At 43.0% G+C, this 19,147-nt stretch overlaps 1 protein-coding gene across 2 annotated transcripts in view; it reads right to left on the bottom strand.

Moving 5' to 3' along the window:
- Nucleotides 1–19,147, bottom strand: part of EXOC1 (exocyst complex component 1) — a 163,332-nt gene that overhangs the window by 101,010 nt on the left and 43,175 nt on the right. For both annotated transcript variants that reach the window (XM_030191403.1, XM_030191404.1), the window contains exons 5-8: nucleotides 11,454–11,641; nucleotides 6,632–6,859; nucleotides 4,513–4,645; nucleotides 3,752–3,861 (exon numbers count right to left, since the gene is read on the bottom strand). In XM_030191403.1, the coding sequence (XP_030047263.1) occupies nucleotides 3,752–3,861; nucleotides 4,513–4,645; nucleotides 6,632–6,859; nucleotides 11,454–11,641 (659 nt within the window). The remainder of the gene's footprint in view (nucleotides 1–3,751; nucleotides 3,862–4,512; nucleotides 4,646–6,631; nucleotides 6,860–11,453; nucleotides 11,642–19,147) is intronic.

The raw sequence follows: 19,147 nt of genomic DNA, 5'->3' as shown, positions 1-19,147 counted from the left end.
TCTTACCACTGTGGCAAAATAGGCCCTAAATTTACCTCTACAGGCTAAAGAACTACAGCAGGCAATAAGAAATTTAAAAACACATTCTGCCCTTGAGGTGGATGAATTTTCAGGGGAATTTGATAAGATTCTACATTATCATTTAATTCCCCCACTACTGACCTATTACTCTGCCGTGGTAGATTCTGGAGAATTTCCCTTGCATGAAAATGTGGCTGTTATCACTCTCATACCAAAATCAGGGAAGTCTAAAGAGCTGGCAGACTCATATAGGCCCATCTCACTGCTTAACATGGATCTTAAACTCATGGCACGATTATTAGCTGCTAGACTGGCACAGTTCATACCTGATATTGTGGGACCTGCAAAGGCAGGGTTTGTGCAGGGTAGGCAGTCGGTCTTGCAATGTTTTATTGTAAAACTCAAAATATTTCAGCGATGCTGACTAGCTTGGATGCGGCTAAGGTTTTGACCAGGTCAGCTGGCCTTATCTTTTTCAGGTTATGCGTTCTGTAGGCATTAGTGGCTGGTTTGATAGAGTAGTGGCAGCTTTATATCACTCACCACAAGCATGCCTATTGGTAAATGGAGGAAGAACTCCGGCATTTGCAATACAGAGAGGGACAAGGCAGGGTTGCCCCCTATCCCTCTCGTTTGTGTTATCACTAGAAACACTCCTACGTGTGATGAATGCCTCTCCCTTAACCACAGGTATAGAAATTCAAAACTATCCTATCAAGGCATTAGCTTATGCTGATGATCTTATGGTAGTCCTCACAAATTCCCAAAAGTCCCTGCCCCATTTATTATCTTTGTTGAAGATGTTTGATACCTTATCGGGTTTTACATTAGATTATGATAAATCCAAAGCACTCCCGTTGGCACCGCACAACAAACAATGTTGGAAAGGATCATTTCCATTTTTGTGGGAAGATGTAGCACTAAGATACCCTGGCATATTGCTACCTAGCGATCTAAGTTCTCTATATAGGTTCAATATTGCTCCTAAACTTGAAGACACAAAAACTAAGCTGCACCTGTGGCAAGAGTTGCCACTGAATACTTCGGGGCGTATTGACCTTTTTAACATGTTGTTAGTGCTGAGGTGGTTATATGTTTTTCAACAGTTGCCTCTTTTTCTCAAGGTTCATGAAGAAAAACCTTTAAACAAATTGTTGGAAAAATTTATATGGAAAAGTAAGAAACCTCGATTACCATTGCGGGAATGGGACTTATCAATGTGCGCTATTTAGCAGCTGCCAGTGGACTAAGACACATAAACGACTGGTATATAGGTACAGAACACTTCTCTCTCACCTCAGTAGAAACATCAATGTTCCCAGAAACCCATTTTAGTCATATTTTATATGCATCTAGCTGCATGCCCATCACACTGACTCATTACCCAATACTTAAAGCGGGTACGGTGATATGGCGATGGGTGCATAGTAGAGCGCACTTTCAGCAAGTCACCCCATACATATCTACACAGGATAACCCAGAATTCCCCAGGGCAGGGTACTAGTGTGTTTACTTTCTGGGCTCACAAAGGTATTCACTATTTAACTCACGTTATCGATGAGAGGCATATGAAATCTTTTGAAGCCTTACACACTGAATATAATATTCCCGATACACATTATTTTGCGACACTATATCTCTTCACTCACATGGACAGATCTCACTGAAGATGTATGTTGTGGAGATCTTGGCAACAGCTTATACGCTTGGGGCACAGCAATGGGAACCACTGGCCTTGAACCATCAGCACTTGAAAGACACTACACCTAATATAGATTATACTAGATTGAAAGAGCGATGGTCAGTAGACTTGAACTGTTCCTTACCGGAGGCACTCTTGGAGTATTACATACTTGATATTCACAAGAAGGTATTATTCATGGACCAGCATGAAATGCTCTATAAATTTGAACTACAACTACACATATCACCTCACAGGGCATTTCGGGCGACCATTATACCCACAGGTGAATGTGTGAAATGTGGATCCAGCAAAGCAACACTTGGCCACAGGTTCTGGCATTGTCCTATTGTACAGGATTTCTGGAAATTGATGCTGCAGGTGAATCAGACTTACTGGAACTGTATAATTCAACAGACTCCTCTTATTCCATTTGGGAAATATAGCTATACATCACAAGCTCCAACTGGTTTTAAATGATTTGCATACAAAGCACTGCTATTTGGTGTGAAGACTATACTGCAGTGCTGGCTGGAGTCCAGTGGACAAACTCTTCAGAGGTGGCGCTCTTTGCTTTTGTACAAGATGCGCCTTGAGAGAGAACACATTTCCAATTTAGACAGTGCATTGGGATCTCAGTTCCAGAATACCTGGGCGCCTTTTTGATTGACTCCGTCCTCTAGAGCCTGTAGTAGTCTTTTGAACTTAATTTATGTCTGTAAAATTAGAGATAACTGGGGGGGGCCCAAGGGGGGGAGGAATTATTGGGAATGGGGTTGAGGGACAGTTGTCTAACATTTGTGGCATTGGTTACTACATTTGCTATATTATGGATTCTGTATTGAATTTTGTTTTATTTATATGCAATAAAAAGATTTAAGCATAAAGGCTAACCTCTTTTTCCTTACCTTTTCAGCTACAAACCAAAACAACCTCTTTTTCCTCTTACTTTTATTTACTTTCCTTACAAAAAGGTTTGTTGTCCTTACAAAAGCTCCTTTCAGTTTTGCCACTGCTTTCCAACTACTTCCAGATGTTTCCATCCAGACAGCAATTCCTTGAGGTAATCCTCCATCTGAATAGTTAGTTTTTTTGAAGTCTAGAACCTTTGCTTTTGAATCAACCCTCTCCACACTTATCTAAATATTAAACCACACCATCTGGTGATCACTGGATGCCAAATGATCACCTACTTTAACATCAGAAACACTCTCCCCCCATTGGTAAGGTAAGCACTAAGGCCCCATCCCACGTGGGTTACATAACTGCTAGAATAGTTCCCTCTGTAGAGAATCCAGGATCGCCCTGCTTCTAAAAGACCTTGCAATATGGATACCCCAACCAACATCTGGCATATTAAAACCACCTATTAGTACTAATTCCCCTTTCACAGCTATATTTTGAATGTCCTTAATTAAATCTCTGTCTACTTCTTCGGTTTGTGAAGGAGGCCTGTATATCACACCAATGTAAATACATTTGCCGTTCCCTCTTTCCAGACTGACCCACAGTGCATCTTCCTTGCCCTGTAGGTCCTGCAATTGTGTGGCTTTAATATTATCTTAAAAATATAATGCCACTCCCTCTCTTCCTACCCTGTCTTTCTTGAACAGATCATTAATTTTTCAAACACAGCAATTAGCAAGCATTATTGACAACACGTTATTAGCACGTCAATTCTTGCATTAAACAGTTAACCCCACTGGCCTCTTTACGTGGAGTGCTACGATCAGTTTCTAACTATATGTGTGAACGGAAAGTAGGGTGATTGGAGATTGAACACCAAGCCTTAAAGTAAGCATTCTAAACTATTCTGTTTCTACCCAAGACAGGAAGGAGAAAAGGAACCAAAAACTCGGGGTACATGGAAACAAAGGTTCATGGCTCCAAAGACCAAGTTGGAGCTGGTTCTGACTGAGCTGAAAATCAGAAGAAGACAGAAAAAGCTGCCAGGTAAAACAAATAATTTAGAAAAAAACAAAGCACCGATGTTTGGAAGGTTTTATTAATAGAAATCAATACCACAATTCAAAAAAGGCCATAACATACCTGTTGAACGAAGACATTATTTAAGTGACTCGCAAGTCGCCGTGCAAACTGCTCACACAAGTCTGTGAATAACTGCTGTTGCTGTTTGACGCACTGAAGTATGTCATGTCCTGAAAAACAAGCAGAAAACACTTTCAAGATCAGTGCACTGGGCAAACAAACCAGAGAATCAGAAGAATGTTCAGAGTTCAGTTTGCAGTTTCACAGCTTACAGACCACTTCAACCTCTCCCCTCTAATCAGACATACGGATCTCTCATTAGAAATATATTCCTTTTCTATTTTGTTGGCCTTCACAAAGTTAACAGCAATAGAAGGGATATTAGCTTGATCATAAACGATGCTGGGATGTTTTCTGCTGCTCAGCACAAGCTGGATGCCCCCAGCAGATAAGTTATGTAGGATTTCAAAATGGATTGCGAACAAGCTTCTGTGTTTTTCAAGAGATTATCCAGTCAGTCAGTTACTCATTCTGGCTGAAAAATAGGTTTGTCCTTGCCATGTTCATGAACTGTTTTAAAATAGATTAATATGTGGATTTTCAGACCCATAGCAATGTGTGCAAAGTCCTAGCTCCTGTCACTGGATCAGAAGAATGAAAATATCTGAAGGTGTGGTTGTACCTGAGCTTTTGAGATCTCAAAAAAATCAATTATGCATCTCTTACCAATTCTTTCTTTCTTTTGTTCCAGTGAAAGTTACCACAGGACTGCAGAAAATCTAGTTCTTAGTTAGGTTATTTCTCAAGAATGAAGATGCTACCTGGTCGAAGAGCTACATTCATGCACTGCAGAAGAGCCTCCGATGCATTAGTGCAGGCCTCAATGCCCCTGGAGGATGACAAATCACCATCCTGAAGGGCCTTGATATGTCCTTTTGATAAGTCCATATGGTTCTGAAAGATCAGGAATGCAAACACAGTATTAACCACAATCCTCCCATAAAAAGCAATACATTACCATGTCTCTACATACCAAATTTTCATCAAGAGTTAATGTGTCATGTTACAGGAGTTACATCAGATCACCTAAAGCAGCAACACTGGTTAGATTCCCTAAAATCTTCATGTGACTGGCATAGTACCAGTGTTACAGCTTTTGGTCTTGTGGCCAAGAGGCCTTTCTTTTGTCCTGTACTATATTTTATTCCTTATATTTAATACTTTATAGAACAGGAGATACGCTTCATGATCCCCGTTTCTTTTTAGCTTCCCTCTCCTCACGTCGTCACTGGTCAGTTGTCTGCACTGTATGCACATTCTACATGTATTCATGTGATTCATGACCAGAGATCTGCTATAGGAATGTCCTCATTTACTTAGATTTAGTGTGGTGGGAGCAGCTAAGCAGAAGCTTTCAAAAATCTCAGAAACAAATACTTCATTTTGGAATGATATAAAGATCAAAATAAAAAGGGAAATCTAAGGCTGATGTAATAGTGTGTGCTAGGCTTATCAGGTTTGTATGCACTAAAATTACTTCATATGAGTTTGGGGGAAAGTTATCAAGGTGTGGTAAAAAGGACTTTTCTATTGGAGAAGGTACAATTTAAAACCAACTATTTTTTTCACATTGATAGTCCCTTGAAGATAGCCCTGCAGGCTTGGCAGCCAGATGGTCCTGGAATGGTAAAACAGTTCCAGCTTTTTTTCTTGGGGTTAGTTTTCTCACTATAACGCAGCTTGTGATATTCACCACAAACTGTGCCATAGAATTTAAGTAGCAATGAGATGTTTTACATGCATTTGCATATTTTGTATCTCATTATTTAGCCCATCTGATTTCACTAATGCTTCATCACAGTAATCTAATTTGCAATAGTGTCCTTTATTTAACACATGTTAAGGAGTAAATAATGTGGGCTAAAGCCTTAACACAGCCTGATAACGCCCTCCCCCTTAGTCTGCTAAAAAGAAGCACAAAAGCAAGGTTGCCAGATGGGAAAAATTTTCCCAGCCCAAAATCAGCCTAAAACCCACCCAAAAAACGCCCAAAATCAAACCCCGCCTCCCACGTCACAAACCCCGCCTCTCATGTCAGAAACCCCGCCTCCCGCGCCACAAACCCCGCCTTCCGCGTCACAAACCCCGCCTCCCGCGTCACAAACCCCGCCTCCCGCGTCACCCCTGACGTCGACACGCCCCTGAAAAGCTTCTATTGGACCAAATTGGACCAATAGAAGCCCAGGGAAAGCTTCTATTGGACCAAATTGGACCAATAGAAGCCCCGGAAAAAAAAGCACACAGCAGCCACAGAGAAGAGCCCAAACCCGCACCCCCGCAGCCGCCAAAATTTTGCCGCAACTGCTGCAAGAGAAGCCGCCCAGTGTTGCGGGAAGACCGCAACCCTGGCAACTCCGCACAAAAGTGAGATGATTTATTATTATTAGTCTACCTCCCCTGCGAATAAAGTGCTAATGACACAACACTAAAAAGGAAGCAATTTTTTGCATGTTTTGCTGTTTTGGAAGTAATCTGTGTGCAAAAGCCAGGAGGTTAGCCCTCTGTACTAAAAACAGGATAGCAGGGTCAGAGGGAAACTTCAGATACAAAAGTTTTAAAAGATCAGATGCATAAATAAACACGTTCATGTAGACCTTGAACAAAATTAGTGTTTATTTTATGCAGCTGATCTGTTAAAACTTTTGTATTTGAAGTTTCTCTCTGGCCCCGTTGTGCTGCATTGGAAAACAAACTAATAGAGTCTTTATATTTAGTTTTTAGGTAACATTTTCATTGCTATATCTACCAATAAGTATCATTCTTATATAGTTACGTAACACTGGAAAAACCTTAATTAAATTCAATGTTTTAAATAAAGGCTTTCTGCTTAGTGATTTAAAACATTCCCTCTTATTGCAGTGTCTTTGTTGTCATACTTACAACAAGGAATTCAATTTCCGAAAGCAGCTTGCTATTATTTGTATTACTAAGCTGGATGAGATGATTACTTTCAGAGATCTGATCCATCTGCTCTTTTACACTCTGTAACATTTCCTCATAGCTGCTCAGCTTCAGCTCGATCTGATCTACTTCCTTCAGGGCCTTATCCAACAGTTGCATGAGGATATTCACCTGTTTCTCAGAGGCCATTATTGACTGGATGTTTGCCTACAGAACAAACAATGAATTACTGTGCATCCAACCAGAATACTAATAGAATCCTGTAACATTTTGGTTCAAACAAACAGCTTTCTACATTTCCTAATTGGAGATCTAGGCTGTAACAGGACAAAGTGGCACAACAATTTCATTTCATTTTTTTTTTTTTAAATTTAGCACTTACCTTTTCAGTAACAGCTGAAGGTGAATTATATTAAGCTCCCAGAGAGCTTACAATCTAAGAGGGCCTTTTACTAAAGCCCTGATGCATATTTAGTGCGGGAACACGTTAAGGCATTTTTGCAGTATTTTGCCTGTTAGCATGCACTAGCTATTTAAAAAAATATTTTTGGAGGGTCACGTGATGCAGTGAGCAAGGAGGCAGCATTTCTACTGGGCTCTCCAGTTTACCTCCTCCTTCTGGATCTATCGAGCAAAACTTGGCATCTATAAAGGTTTTATTTGGCACACCAAGCTTCTCTCAACGAGTATGGACAAATTTATGCTTAATCCAGGCGTGGATACATCTGGGAAAACAGCAAGAAAGGACAGAGATAAGCTCAAGGCTTCAGCGGTGCGAGACGCCAAGATGGTGGAGGTCCTGGAGGAACCATCGGGGGTGAGAGAGGAGCTTCTGAACAAACTTACCGATGTGGTGGTGCTAGCGCTAGGACCCCGACTTGATACCATGAAAGCTAACTTGTAGTCCTAGTCTGTATCAGTGACTGAATTTAATAATCGAGTCACCGAGGTTGAACAATGGGTGAGTAAGGCGGAGGATGCAGTCACGGCAGCAACGGCCGAGTTGAAAAAGCTGCGAGAGGCTATGGCAAGCTGCCTGGACAAGCTAGATGACTTGAAGAACAGGTCTAGATGGAACATCATCTGGATTGTGGGCCTCTCCGAGTCGCGTCAGGATGGTGAACTGCTGGACTGTTTTGAGGGCTGGCTGGTGCAGAACTCTTGCAGCATGATAAGCTTGGCCTGATGCGTACTGAGCAGGTGCACCGTGTGGGCAGGAGAGTGGAGGGCGCCACAAGACTTCGTGTTGTAATCGCCTATATCCTGAACTTTATTTATTTATGACATTTATATTAGCCCGAGTAGAACTCAGGTTCAATGTGGCCTACATAACAATTAGAAAAGCATGAACATGTTCAAAATATATTAAAAGAAAGTAAAATACATAATATAGTGTTAGACCAGTAAAACTTGAGTTAGGAACAGATGTAATTTTTACTAAGTTGTGGCAAAAGGGGGCTGCGCTGGCGTCAGTGCATGTTTTTGACGCATGCCGAGCCCCCCCCCCCCTTTACCGCAGCGGGGAAAAGGCTGTTTTGGGTTTTTTTTTTAAGAAATTGCCGCGCGGCAAGTGAAGCCAATAGCCATCCCCCCCCCCCCCCCCCCCCCACACACACACATCAAGTCTATCCTAGAGTAGCTATCGTGTACGGGTAATATAAAGTGTAAGTCCAAGATCTAAAATTTAAAGTTCATCATAAGTCAGTGAGTTTCACTTATCCATCTGAAGGGCTAGTCTATGATGAACTAGAATAGCAACTCCCCTTTTTTTCTTCCCATCTTTAGAGGAGCTAAAGAATATGGAGGGGTAATCCCTGTTGTAACAATTTTTACACCCCTCCTTGTAAGATGGGTTTTGTGGAGGAAGACTATTCCCAGGGCCAACTACTTGCATTCCTTAAACAGGAGACTCCTCTTCATAGGGGAATTCAGCCTTTTGACAATTGAGTGTACCTATAAGTACAGTGTTACTAGTCATAAAGCTGTCCTATACGAAGTGCACAAGGTGTCACGATTCCACTCACTCAACCCAGAATTACTGTTTGAGCAAGCAACCCTAACACACCTAGCCGCATCCAAAACGTTGCCATTAAAGAGCATATTTTATGCACCTATGGTTTCAAAAAGGAGCTGTAGTACAAAAACCAGTGTATTTTGCTCTTTCAGGACTATTCTGTGCATGTGGCCGCTCAAAGGAAAAGTTTCACTGATATTTTTAAAAGACTAGCAACGCTGATTCAACGCTTTACCTTGCAACACTCAGCCATCCTGAGGGTGTTCTACGAAGGCACATCTTTTTCACACCACAAAGGAGGCTCAAACATAGGTAGCAGTGGTTCAACGCGCAGCCTGTTGCCTCTACTTAATTCTGGGACCCTTCTGATCCTTGCACCTGGCTGTTTACTCCAGGATTACTGTTGTGCTTTCTTGTGGTTTTGGAGCTCTCTCCTGGAGTGCAGCGTGGTGTACTGTGCTGCATTGGACTGAGCAGATTTCTGGAAGCAGCGCTTTGCTTCTTTCTGGCTGTTGAAGAGCAGGAAGCAAGGCCAATAACGGCTCTGTTTGGACTGGTATGCATGTGTGTGGATCGGGGAGAGGGGGCGGTGTTGCTGGGTGCATGAAATGATCACTGTTGTTAGTGTCAGTGTGGAGTATGTTTGGGGTGAAGGGGTCTTTTTTTGTGGTGGGGGGGGGGGGATTCTGTGAGCAGGTAGGCTTTGAAAGGGGAAGACATGCTGTCCTCAATGTGTGCAAGCTCCTGTTGGCTACTGAGCAGTGTCATAGAATGGCCACTCCTGCCCTGGGTTATTAGCTTTGATTGGAAAAGGCTTTTGATAGGCTGGAGTGATCGTTCGTGATCTCTTTGCTTTGGATATTGGGCTTTGACGTTCTTTTTCTTGCAGACTATTTAGGCCTTATATGCTGTCTGTACATAGGATACTATGGCTGCTGCAATAGTTAATGGGTATGCTTCTGAAGCCTTTGCTTTACATAGGGGCACAAGGCAGGGTTGCCCCCCATCTCTGCTCATTTATATTTTACTTTTGGAACCTGTCTTGTCCCAGCTCAAGCATCATGAGTGTATTCCAGGTATTCCAGGAGCGACGATTAGTTGGGAGCAGGTCAAATGCATGGCCTTTGCCGATTATATTATGCTTATTCTTACCCACCCTGAGCAGTCTTTCATGATTTTAAATCCTCTGGAGCTCTATCTGGTTTGAAGCTTAATGTCTTCTGCTCAATATTCAGATCTTGGACCATTGGAATCCCTTCCCCTTAAAGGGAGCCCAGGGTATGGCCAAATATCTAGGTGCTTATATTCCATCTGATCTTTCCAAGCTATATGACGCAAATGTTGCTCCTTTATTGTGGAAGTCTATAGATTCTTTGAGTTTATGGGGGGCTCTTCCAGTGCCCTTGGTGGGGCGTTTCTTTCTTTACATGCTAATGTCCCTAGGTGGTTATATCTTCTCCAGATGCTGCTTTTGTGGTTGTGGAAAAAGGATAAACTACAGGTTTTGGCTCTGCCAAGGGAACAGGGTGGGTTTGGGTTGTCAGATCTTTGTCTGTACAACTTAACTTCTGGATTGTGGCAGATTAGAGACTGGTGTCTAGGAACTGCATTTGCCTCCCCTGCATCTTTGGAGGAGGTGGCTTTGTCTCCTCTCTCTTGTGTTTATCTGTAACATGCCAAGTCCAAACAGTTGGCCCCCTGGGAGGGGGGACCATTGGTTTGACATCAAGTGATACACTCAACCAGTCCAATATACGACAGGTTTGACAGCGTTTTTGTAGGCTGCTGGGACTTAGTAGTGAGGTCTCTCCTTTCTTTCCCTTGGGGGGGACCTTAAAAAGATGTGAAGGGCAATTCTGCATATTGGCTCCTAAAACGTTAGGTGCCAATAATAGTAACATGCATGTGTTAGGCAAGTAGTTCATAGAATAGTGCCTAAGTTGCTTACACATAAGTGCAAGAGGGGTTTATACTATCAGTTGTATGTGTTTCATTCACCTGTTGTAAGTGGTTACTTCTATATTTCCAATAATATCAATCTCCCAAACACATATTATTCATATTTATATATCAGTCTCTTATTCCAACATAGTTACTAATGATGGACTCAGAAGTATTATTTCAAATGTCCGGGGATCTTCAGATTTTTCAAAAGTTTCCACCATATGGGAACTACGTCCCAAAATGTTAATGGTGTTTCTTAAATCCTCATTGATCAACCCGTGAATCACGGAGAAAAATGATTCACGGGTTGATCAATGAGGATGTAAGAAACACCATTAACATTTTGGGACATAGTTCCCATATGGTGGAAACTTTTGAAAAATCTGAAGATCCCCGGACATTTGAAATAATACTTCTGAGTCCATCATTAGTAACTATGTTGGAATAAGAGACTGATATATAAATATGAATAATATGTGTTTCGGAGATTGATATTATTGGCATTGAAGTACTCCCCACACTTGAAGATAAGGTCTACTTAATTGGATACTTCTATATTTCAGCATGCCAAAGTAGTTTTACACTAGTATTTGGTAACAGCTTAGGTGTACTGAGATGCCATTACAAAATTGGTGCTCAGTGAGCTCCACTGTGGTTTTTAAATCAAGGGGCCAAGTTATAGAATGATCCCCAAAGGAAGTCTGCACAAATTAAAGATCAGGTTCAACCAGTCCGAAAAAGCGATTATTCTGATGGTATTGGAATAAAGGCAAAAAAAAAGTACTACATACGTTATCTGTGGAATATCACATTATTCTGGTAGTTTCCTTGCAGAATACATACCCCATCCAGCACTTGCAGCTCTCTGGATAACTTCTCTGCAAAGGCCTCGGCATTAGAGATGGCATATTCACAGCCTTCCATCATTATTTCAATGTCCTGCTCCTCCCTGGCATTCAGTTCTTGATACTCATCCACAACCTCCTCATCTCCTCCTGTCACACTTTGGTTTTCACCACTTGGAACAGATTCTTTAACAGGGGGATATGATTACATTAAGTCCACATTCATGAAAAGCATGATTAAGTTAGCCAAAGGCCAATGAATTATACACTGGAAATGAAAACTAAAAATAGAATGGATGAATATATAGGCAGGCTGTCAAAAATGAGTGAACATGCACTCTCAGTCATTTTTCTATAGATACCAAAACATGGGATCTTAGTGGCACAAATCTAAGTCATTAGCCAACTGCAGATGATACCTGGCAGGCAAATCATTTCATATTTTATTGTAGGTGTTATCATCATCATCATCAATTAATGCCTTTTCTAATACATGTTTGTCCTTTTTGTGATGCTTAATTAATCAATTGTGACTAAAGTTACCAGAAACAAAAAATGAGGTATTAATGAATTCTGTAAGAGCACACAATTTGTAATATAAGTCCAAACCCCATCCTTTTACCGTATTTTTCGGACTATAAGACGCACTTTTTTCCCCCCAAATTTGGGAGGAAAATGGGGGGTGCGTCTTATAGTCCGAAGGTAGAGATTTCCCTCCCTCCCTCCCTCCAAGTTCGGGATCGCCTGCCTGCCCGCCCGCCCTCCCTCCGAGTTCGGGATCGCCCTCCACCCGGCCCTGTCACCACTTCTCCCTACTCACGCGATCTTCCCTGGTGGTCTAGTGACGTCAGGGCAGAAAAGAGCCCCCTCTTTCCTGCCCAGCGTGCTGCTCTCCATCCTCCTTTATGCAGCCTGACGGTCTCGGCGAGATTCAAAATGGCCGCCGAGACTTCAATTCTCGGCGGCCATTTTGAATCTCGCCGAGACCGTCAGGCAGCATACAGGAGGACGGAGAGCAGCGCGCTGGGCAGGAAAGAGGGGGCTCTTTCCTGCCCCAACGTCACTAGACCACCAGGGTAGATCGCGTGACGTGAGTAGGGAGAAGTGGTGACAGGGCCGGGGGGAGGGCGATCCTGAACTCGGAGGGAGGGATTCGGACAAGACGCACCAGAGCACCTAGGTTTTAGAGGAGGGAAAACGGAAAAAAATTTTTTTCCTATTTCCCTCCTCTAAAACCTAGGTGCGTCTTATGGTCCGGTGCGTCTTATAGTCCGAAAAATACGGTATGCAACTTTTGCAGATTTCTCATGGACCCATGACATGAAAAATTGGTCATTCTCAATATTTTGGATCTGCTTCTTTAGTCACCTTTTCCCAGAGATGGTCACAATTAGTTAATCAAAGGAAAAAATAAATTTTCTTCTCTGTAGGATGCTTGTCTGAGCTAGTCTTGTTGACTGATCTTGCCTTATTTAAGCCCACAAATCCCTCTCAGTTCACTTAGGAGCCCTTTTACAAAAGGCATGCCAAAAAGTGGCTTGTGGTAGTGAGGGCGCGTGTATTGGATGCGTGCTGGACCATTTCTCCACCACGTCTGGAAAAAAAAAAAAAAAAAAAAAAAAAAAAGAGTTTGTTGGGGGGGGGGGGGGGGGGGGGCTGGGAAATGGACCTGCAGCAAAATGAAAACCAGCACACATCTATTTATGGCCTGAGCCCTTAATGCCACCCATTGACTTAGCAGTAAGGGCTCATGCATTACCCACACGGTAACTGTCCAGCACATGCCAACTGCTGATTACCACCAGGAACGCCCCCCCCCCCCCCCCCGGAAGAAAATAGAAAATAATTTTCTACCATGGGTTTTCAGCACGTGCCAAACTCAGAATTACCACCAGGTGCACGCGCTAGCCGGGCGGTAATGCTGATTTGACGCATGCTGCACACCTGTAGGCTCTTATGCGCCTTTGTAAAAGGGGCTTCTAAGACAATAACAAGGTTTTAAACTATGGATGGGCAAGAGGGGTAACTGTTCAGGGCACAAAAAGACTTTGGGGAGGAAAAATGACTGCAATGCAAGTGTGAATTGGCAGTGGATGAAATGCTAGGAGGAGGGCCATCACTCTCCTATCATCTAGCTAAGGAGGAGATAAAACAAGAGTGAAAAGGATCACAGTAGAGGAGACATGAGGAGAGTGGAGCAAGGATCACATTTGAGGAACAAGGGCTCAAGTATGGTTCCTTGTCCCATGTGCTAAATTGCTTAGCTACAGCTCTGGATGATGTTTTAAATGTGCGTTTTAGATATGATCCACTTAGGATGTAGGTGGAATAGACATGCACATGCATACAATAAATATGTAGAGTTAGGGATGTATATTTGTTAGTGCGCACATTCAGCTCATTACCAGACTTTTAACAATGTATTACCACTGAATTTTAACAGGCATTAACCTATGAATTAAGACGCGTTAAGTCAACTTATGTGTTACTTTTTGGTTTTACACATTTGTTTTAAGAAAGAAAGAATTATATGAAGAAGAAAAAAGTCCAAAAACTGAAAATTTTTCTCTGTGCAGCTTCCTATCTAGAATTTTGTTGATGCTTTTCTGGATTTTGATTCTGTGGATTCCTTAAATAGTAAAAGACGTCAGTTTCCAGTTTGTTAATGGGACTGAGAAAGGGCCAGGCTATAATGGTCACACCAACTTTTGAGATACACGCGGTAAAATTTATGTAGACTACTTTATAGAATATGCTTAGCGAGAAGTGAACGTAAATTCTAATTAGTGCCAATTAGTGCTGACGCTTGCTAACATCCAATTATTGTCACTGATTGGCTTGCTAACCAATTGAGTTGCATGCACAAATCATAATACACCCAGATTTGTGCACACAGCTCTCGTTGCACTACATAGAAATTACAGGATTGTGTGGGCTTGCCTGCAATTTAACAATATTATCACATTCAAACTGGAGCAAGTTTACTATCCTGCTCTGTATTAGTAAAATTCTGAATGCAGGGGGAAAATACAACTGTCTGAGAAAATACAAGTGCTGACTAGTTAGAAAAACACAAGTTCTAGTTGGCCAGAAATCCAATGCAAGAATCTGTTTTTTTCCTGCTTTTGTTAAATATTCCTTTGCCTTGAATGTTTGCGATAGATATTACCAACTCACTCTTACCAGAGCACCATTATATGAAAAGGGGGGGTTATAGGAAGGAGGTCAAAGACCACTGGAGGGGGGGGGGGCATGCATTTCTGATGCGATTCAGTGGTCATTTTGGACACCTTTTTTGTGACTTTTGTCACGATTCAAATAGGTCTAGACTAAAACATCTAACTTTTAGTCCCAGACGTTTTTGCTTTCTTCCAATATGGCAGAAAAACGTCCAAAGTTTTGGGAACACCCAAATCCACCACCCAACATGCCCCCTTGTGATTTGGATGCACTGCATAGGAAACAATCTTTAAAATGGGTTTTGAAATTAGCGATTTGGGTGTTTTGGCAAAAACCAGAACAAAACAAAAAAAAATCCATCTGCCGCTTTTTGGATGTTCTTCTGTTTCAAAAATGAGCTTTTATGTGCCTAGAATAATTCTGGCTTGTAAGCTGCTTTGATATATTTTGGTTGTAAGGCAGTATACTAAATTTTATAAAATAAATAAATGAATAAACCATGGTTATCTTAGCTTTGCCCTGAAGCCGTAAAGGTTTTGTGAAACAAAGGCTTCTGTTGGGCAATTATTGAAAGACTAAGAGTTTGCACTACAATTTATTCAATCATAATAGTCTATATTGAATGGACATTGAACTATCACATTTCAATTATTGGATAAAATGATTAAGAGGAGTATTTTGGACCAAATGAAAGAAACACTGAGTTTTTACTCAATAGTATTTATGATCTGAGGTCTTATCCAACTGATAAGGAGGATATAACATTATGCACTGAAAGATTTTAAAACACCGATATATAAAGGAGAAAGTTAAGATCATAGTTTTATATCGAAAAATTATGTCTTACCTGATTAATTTTCTTTCCTTTAGACGCAGTAGATGAAACCAGAAACTAATGGGTTGAGACCATCTATCAACAGGTGGAGATAGAGAGTGCTGAACTGAAGTGCCTCATGGGACAGAATGCTCCCTGGCCAGTCAGTATTTCTCATAACAAAGCAGAATGGAACAGCAGTAGCACACTTCTCCTTCCTCACAAGTAATAAACTGAGAACTTGATTGCAGAAACAGTTCTAAAATAGAAACCTGCAACAACAACAAAGACCAACAGAGAGAACACACTGTTATAATGATTGTGTGAGAGGGGGCCTGGATTCATCTGCTAAATCTAAAGGAAAAAAAATCATCATCAGATAAGTAATAATTTTTCATTCCTTAGCGCCAGCAGCAGATGAATCCAAGACTAGAAGGATATAGCAAAGCAGTCCGAAACAGGGTGGGAAACTGAAGCTCCCGCTGACAGAACTGACACCCCAAAAGCAGCATCTGCATGAACAGAGACATCCAGACAATAATGCCTGGAGAAGGTATGAATGGACGACAGTGTTGCCGCCCTACACCCTTCATCCAAAGAAAATAAGCGCATCTCTGCCCATGAAGCACTGGCAACCGCCCGAGTAGAATGCAACTGCTAACGGGATGAAAGCAGCTTACCTGCTATCAAATAAGCAGAAACAATAGCCTCCTGCACCATCAAGCAATAGTCATTTTCTACGATGATGTCCCCTTGCAAGGCCTGGCATGAAGCACGAACAAATTATCAGACTGGCGAAACTCATTAGTTGTCTTCAGGTAATAAAGAAGAATTCAGCGAACATCAAGAAGGTGCAAAGAGGCATAGTTCCAAGGGTACATATCCGCCTGAAAGGCAGGAAGAAATAACGGTTTATTAATATGAAAAGTAGACAACAGGAATAAAACAGGGAACTGTGTGCATTGTCACTCCCTCGGGGGAGACGCGGAGAAAAGAATCCTGACAGGACAAAGCTTGAAGCTCTGAGACTCGCACCTGACAAAACGGCAATGAGGAAGACCACTTTGAGGGTCAGATTTTTTCAAAGAAGAGAGCCACAAAGGCTCAAAGGAGTCCTCTGAATGGCCCGAAGCACCAAATTAAGGTTCCACTCCAGACACAGAGGGTATACTGGTGGCTTAAGACAACTCACTCCTTTCAACAAATGCACGACATCCAGATACGATGCAAAGGAGGAATGAAGCAGCCTGCCTCTAACAGGCCAATGCCACCACTTGCACCCTCAAAGAATTGTAAGCCAGACCTTTCCCCAGGCCATCTTGCAAAAAAGGCCAAGATCTGTGGAAGAGAAGATTGAAATGGGGGGGGGGGGGGGGGGGGAATTCATAAATCGCCCGATCTGCACACCACAACTCAAAGTTGCCACACGTGCTCATAAGCCAAGGAGGTAGATTGTTTCTTTGCCTGAAGTAGCATAGCAATGACCTCTGGAGAGTTCCCTTTCTTCCTCAACTTCGCTCAGTCAACAGCCACATCATAAGAACAAAACAGGAGAAACCCTCCATCTGAATTGGGCCTTGAACCAGAAGACCAGGACAAAGGGGCAACTGAAGGGGCTCATCCACTTGCAACTGGGCCAGGTCCACTTATCATTGGCAATGTGGCCAATCAAGCACCCCGGATGGTGCAGGATTTGCTGCAGGACCCTGCCCAATATGGGCCATGGAGGGAACACAGAGAAGAAGGCTGCTCAGCCACGGCTGAAGAAGGGCATCCAGACCCTCCAACCTGTATTCCCACCTCCTGCTGAAAAAACGGGGTGCTTTGGCATTGCAGTGAGTCGTCATGTGATCCATGATTAGCATCCCCCATTTGTCCATGATCTGCTGAAATTCTGACCCCGCAAGCTCCCATTCTCCTGGGTCCAAGACATGTCCACTCAGGTAATCCGACTGCACATTCTGAACCTCCGCAATGTGCGCCACCGAGAGCTGCTGCAAATGCTTTTCTGCCCAACTGATAAGCAAGTGGGCTTCGAGAGCTAGGGCTGCACTGCACGTGCTCTCTTGCCAATTGATAAAAGCCATCGCCATCATGTTGTTGGAGAGGAAAGACACCAGCTTGCCCTCCACCAGTGCTTGAAATCCCAACAGAGTAAAGAGCACTGCTTGAAGCTCCAACAGATTGATCAATCACTGGGCTTCCTCCTGGGACCACTGACCTTGAACGACCTGGCAGAGACAATGAGCACCCTACCCTGTCAGGCTTGCATCTGTGATCATCACTATCCACATCAGAGTCGCCAAAGGAAGACCTCTGCACAAATTGAAATCCAACAGCCACCATAGCGTGCTGCAACATGCAGACCCCGTCCAGTGGAGCGCTCGCCCGTAATCCTGCAATACTGGGAACCAGCAACTAAGAAGAGACTGTTGCAACAGCCATGTGTGCGCCCAGGCCCATGGCACGATATGAAAGGTTCATGCCATCAACCCAAGAACCTGAACATAGTCCCAAACTCACATGACAGAAAAGTAAAGCAGAAGGCAAACCTGCCCCTACAACTTGGCGCACCGTTGCTTCGGCAGAAAGACCTTGCCCTCAGCGGTGTCCAACCGAAAACCCAGATGTTCCAGAATCTGAGTGGGAACTAGCTGACTCTTGAGTAGACTGACGACCCATCCCAATGACTGCAAGAGTGATATGACCCGAGTCGTGACCTGCTCACTCTCCTGGACTGAAGATGCTCTGATCAGCCAATCATCCAAGATAAGGATGGATGTGGATGCCGTGATGCCACAGAAAAGCTGTCACCACCACCACCACCGCCATGACCTTGGAAATGTCCGTGGTACCGTGGTGAGACTGAAGGGCATCGCCTGAAATTGGGAATGTTGGCCAAGCACAACGAAATGAAGAAACTGCTGATGAGGAGGCTGAATGGTAATGTTTAAATATGCTTCCTTGAGATCCAAGGCCGTCAGGAACTCGCCTGGCTGCACTGCAGCCAGAACCGATTGCAAGGTCTCCATAAGGAAGTGACGGACCAACTGACTCGTTTGAGGTCGTGGACTGGATGGAAGGCATCCCCCTTTTTCTTGGGTACCACAAAATAAATGGAATAAACAAACCTTCCACCATTCATAGGGTGGAACTGGAATTACAGCTACCAATGCCAGTAATACGCAATGCGTCAAACAAATTGCCTCTCGCTTGCAGGAGTTCCAGCATGGGTACTCCAAGAAACAATCTGCAACGGTAGAGGCAAATTCTAATTTGTAGCCTTCTCGAATAATGTCTAAGATAAAGATAAAGCCTGAAGTTATGTGGGTCCACTTCTCAAAGAACAGGGACAGCCACCAATCAACTGGAGCAGAGGAGCGACCCGGCAACCCATGACTGAAGGGGACAAGCTGAAGAGGGGGTGTGGGTTGTGGAGGAAGCAGACCTTGTCCGATCGAAAGGGATGTTGTTACTTAAAGCAAGAGTGCCAAGAGTGGCCGGACCGCCTCGGCATATACCTGCATGTATCTTTGAAACGAGGATGAGACTGACTAGGTCTCGTTGTGGGTTTAGCTTTATCTTCTGGCTGCTGAGTCTTGGAATTGCCGAGATCTTTAACCAATTTCTTTAAGTCCTTTAAAAGGTAGTTTCACCAAACACTGCTTAAGAAGCAGTGTCCACCGTCCAGTGACACA

The sequence above is a fragment of the Microcaecilia unicolor genome, chromosome 2, assembly GCF_901765095.1.
Source record: "Microcaecilia unicolor chromosome 2, aMicUni1.1, whole genome shotgun sequence".
NCBI lineage: Eukaryota > Metazoa > Chordata > Amphibia > Gymnophiona > Siphonopidae > Microcaecilia > Microcaecilia unicolor.
Note: the sequence above shows the minus strand (reverse complement) of the source record. Positions and strands in the feature narration are given on the sequence as shown.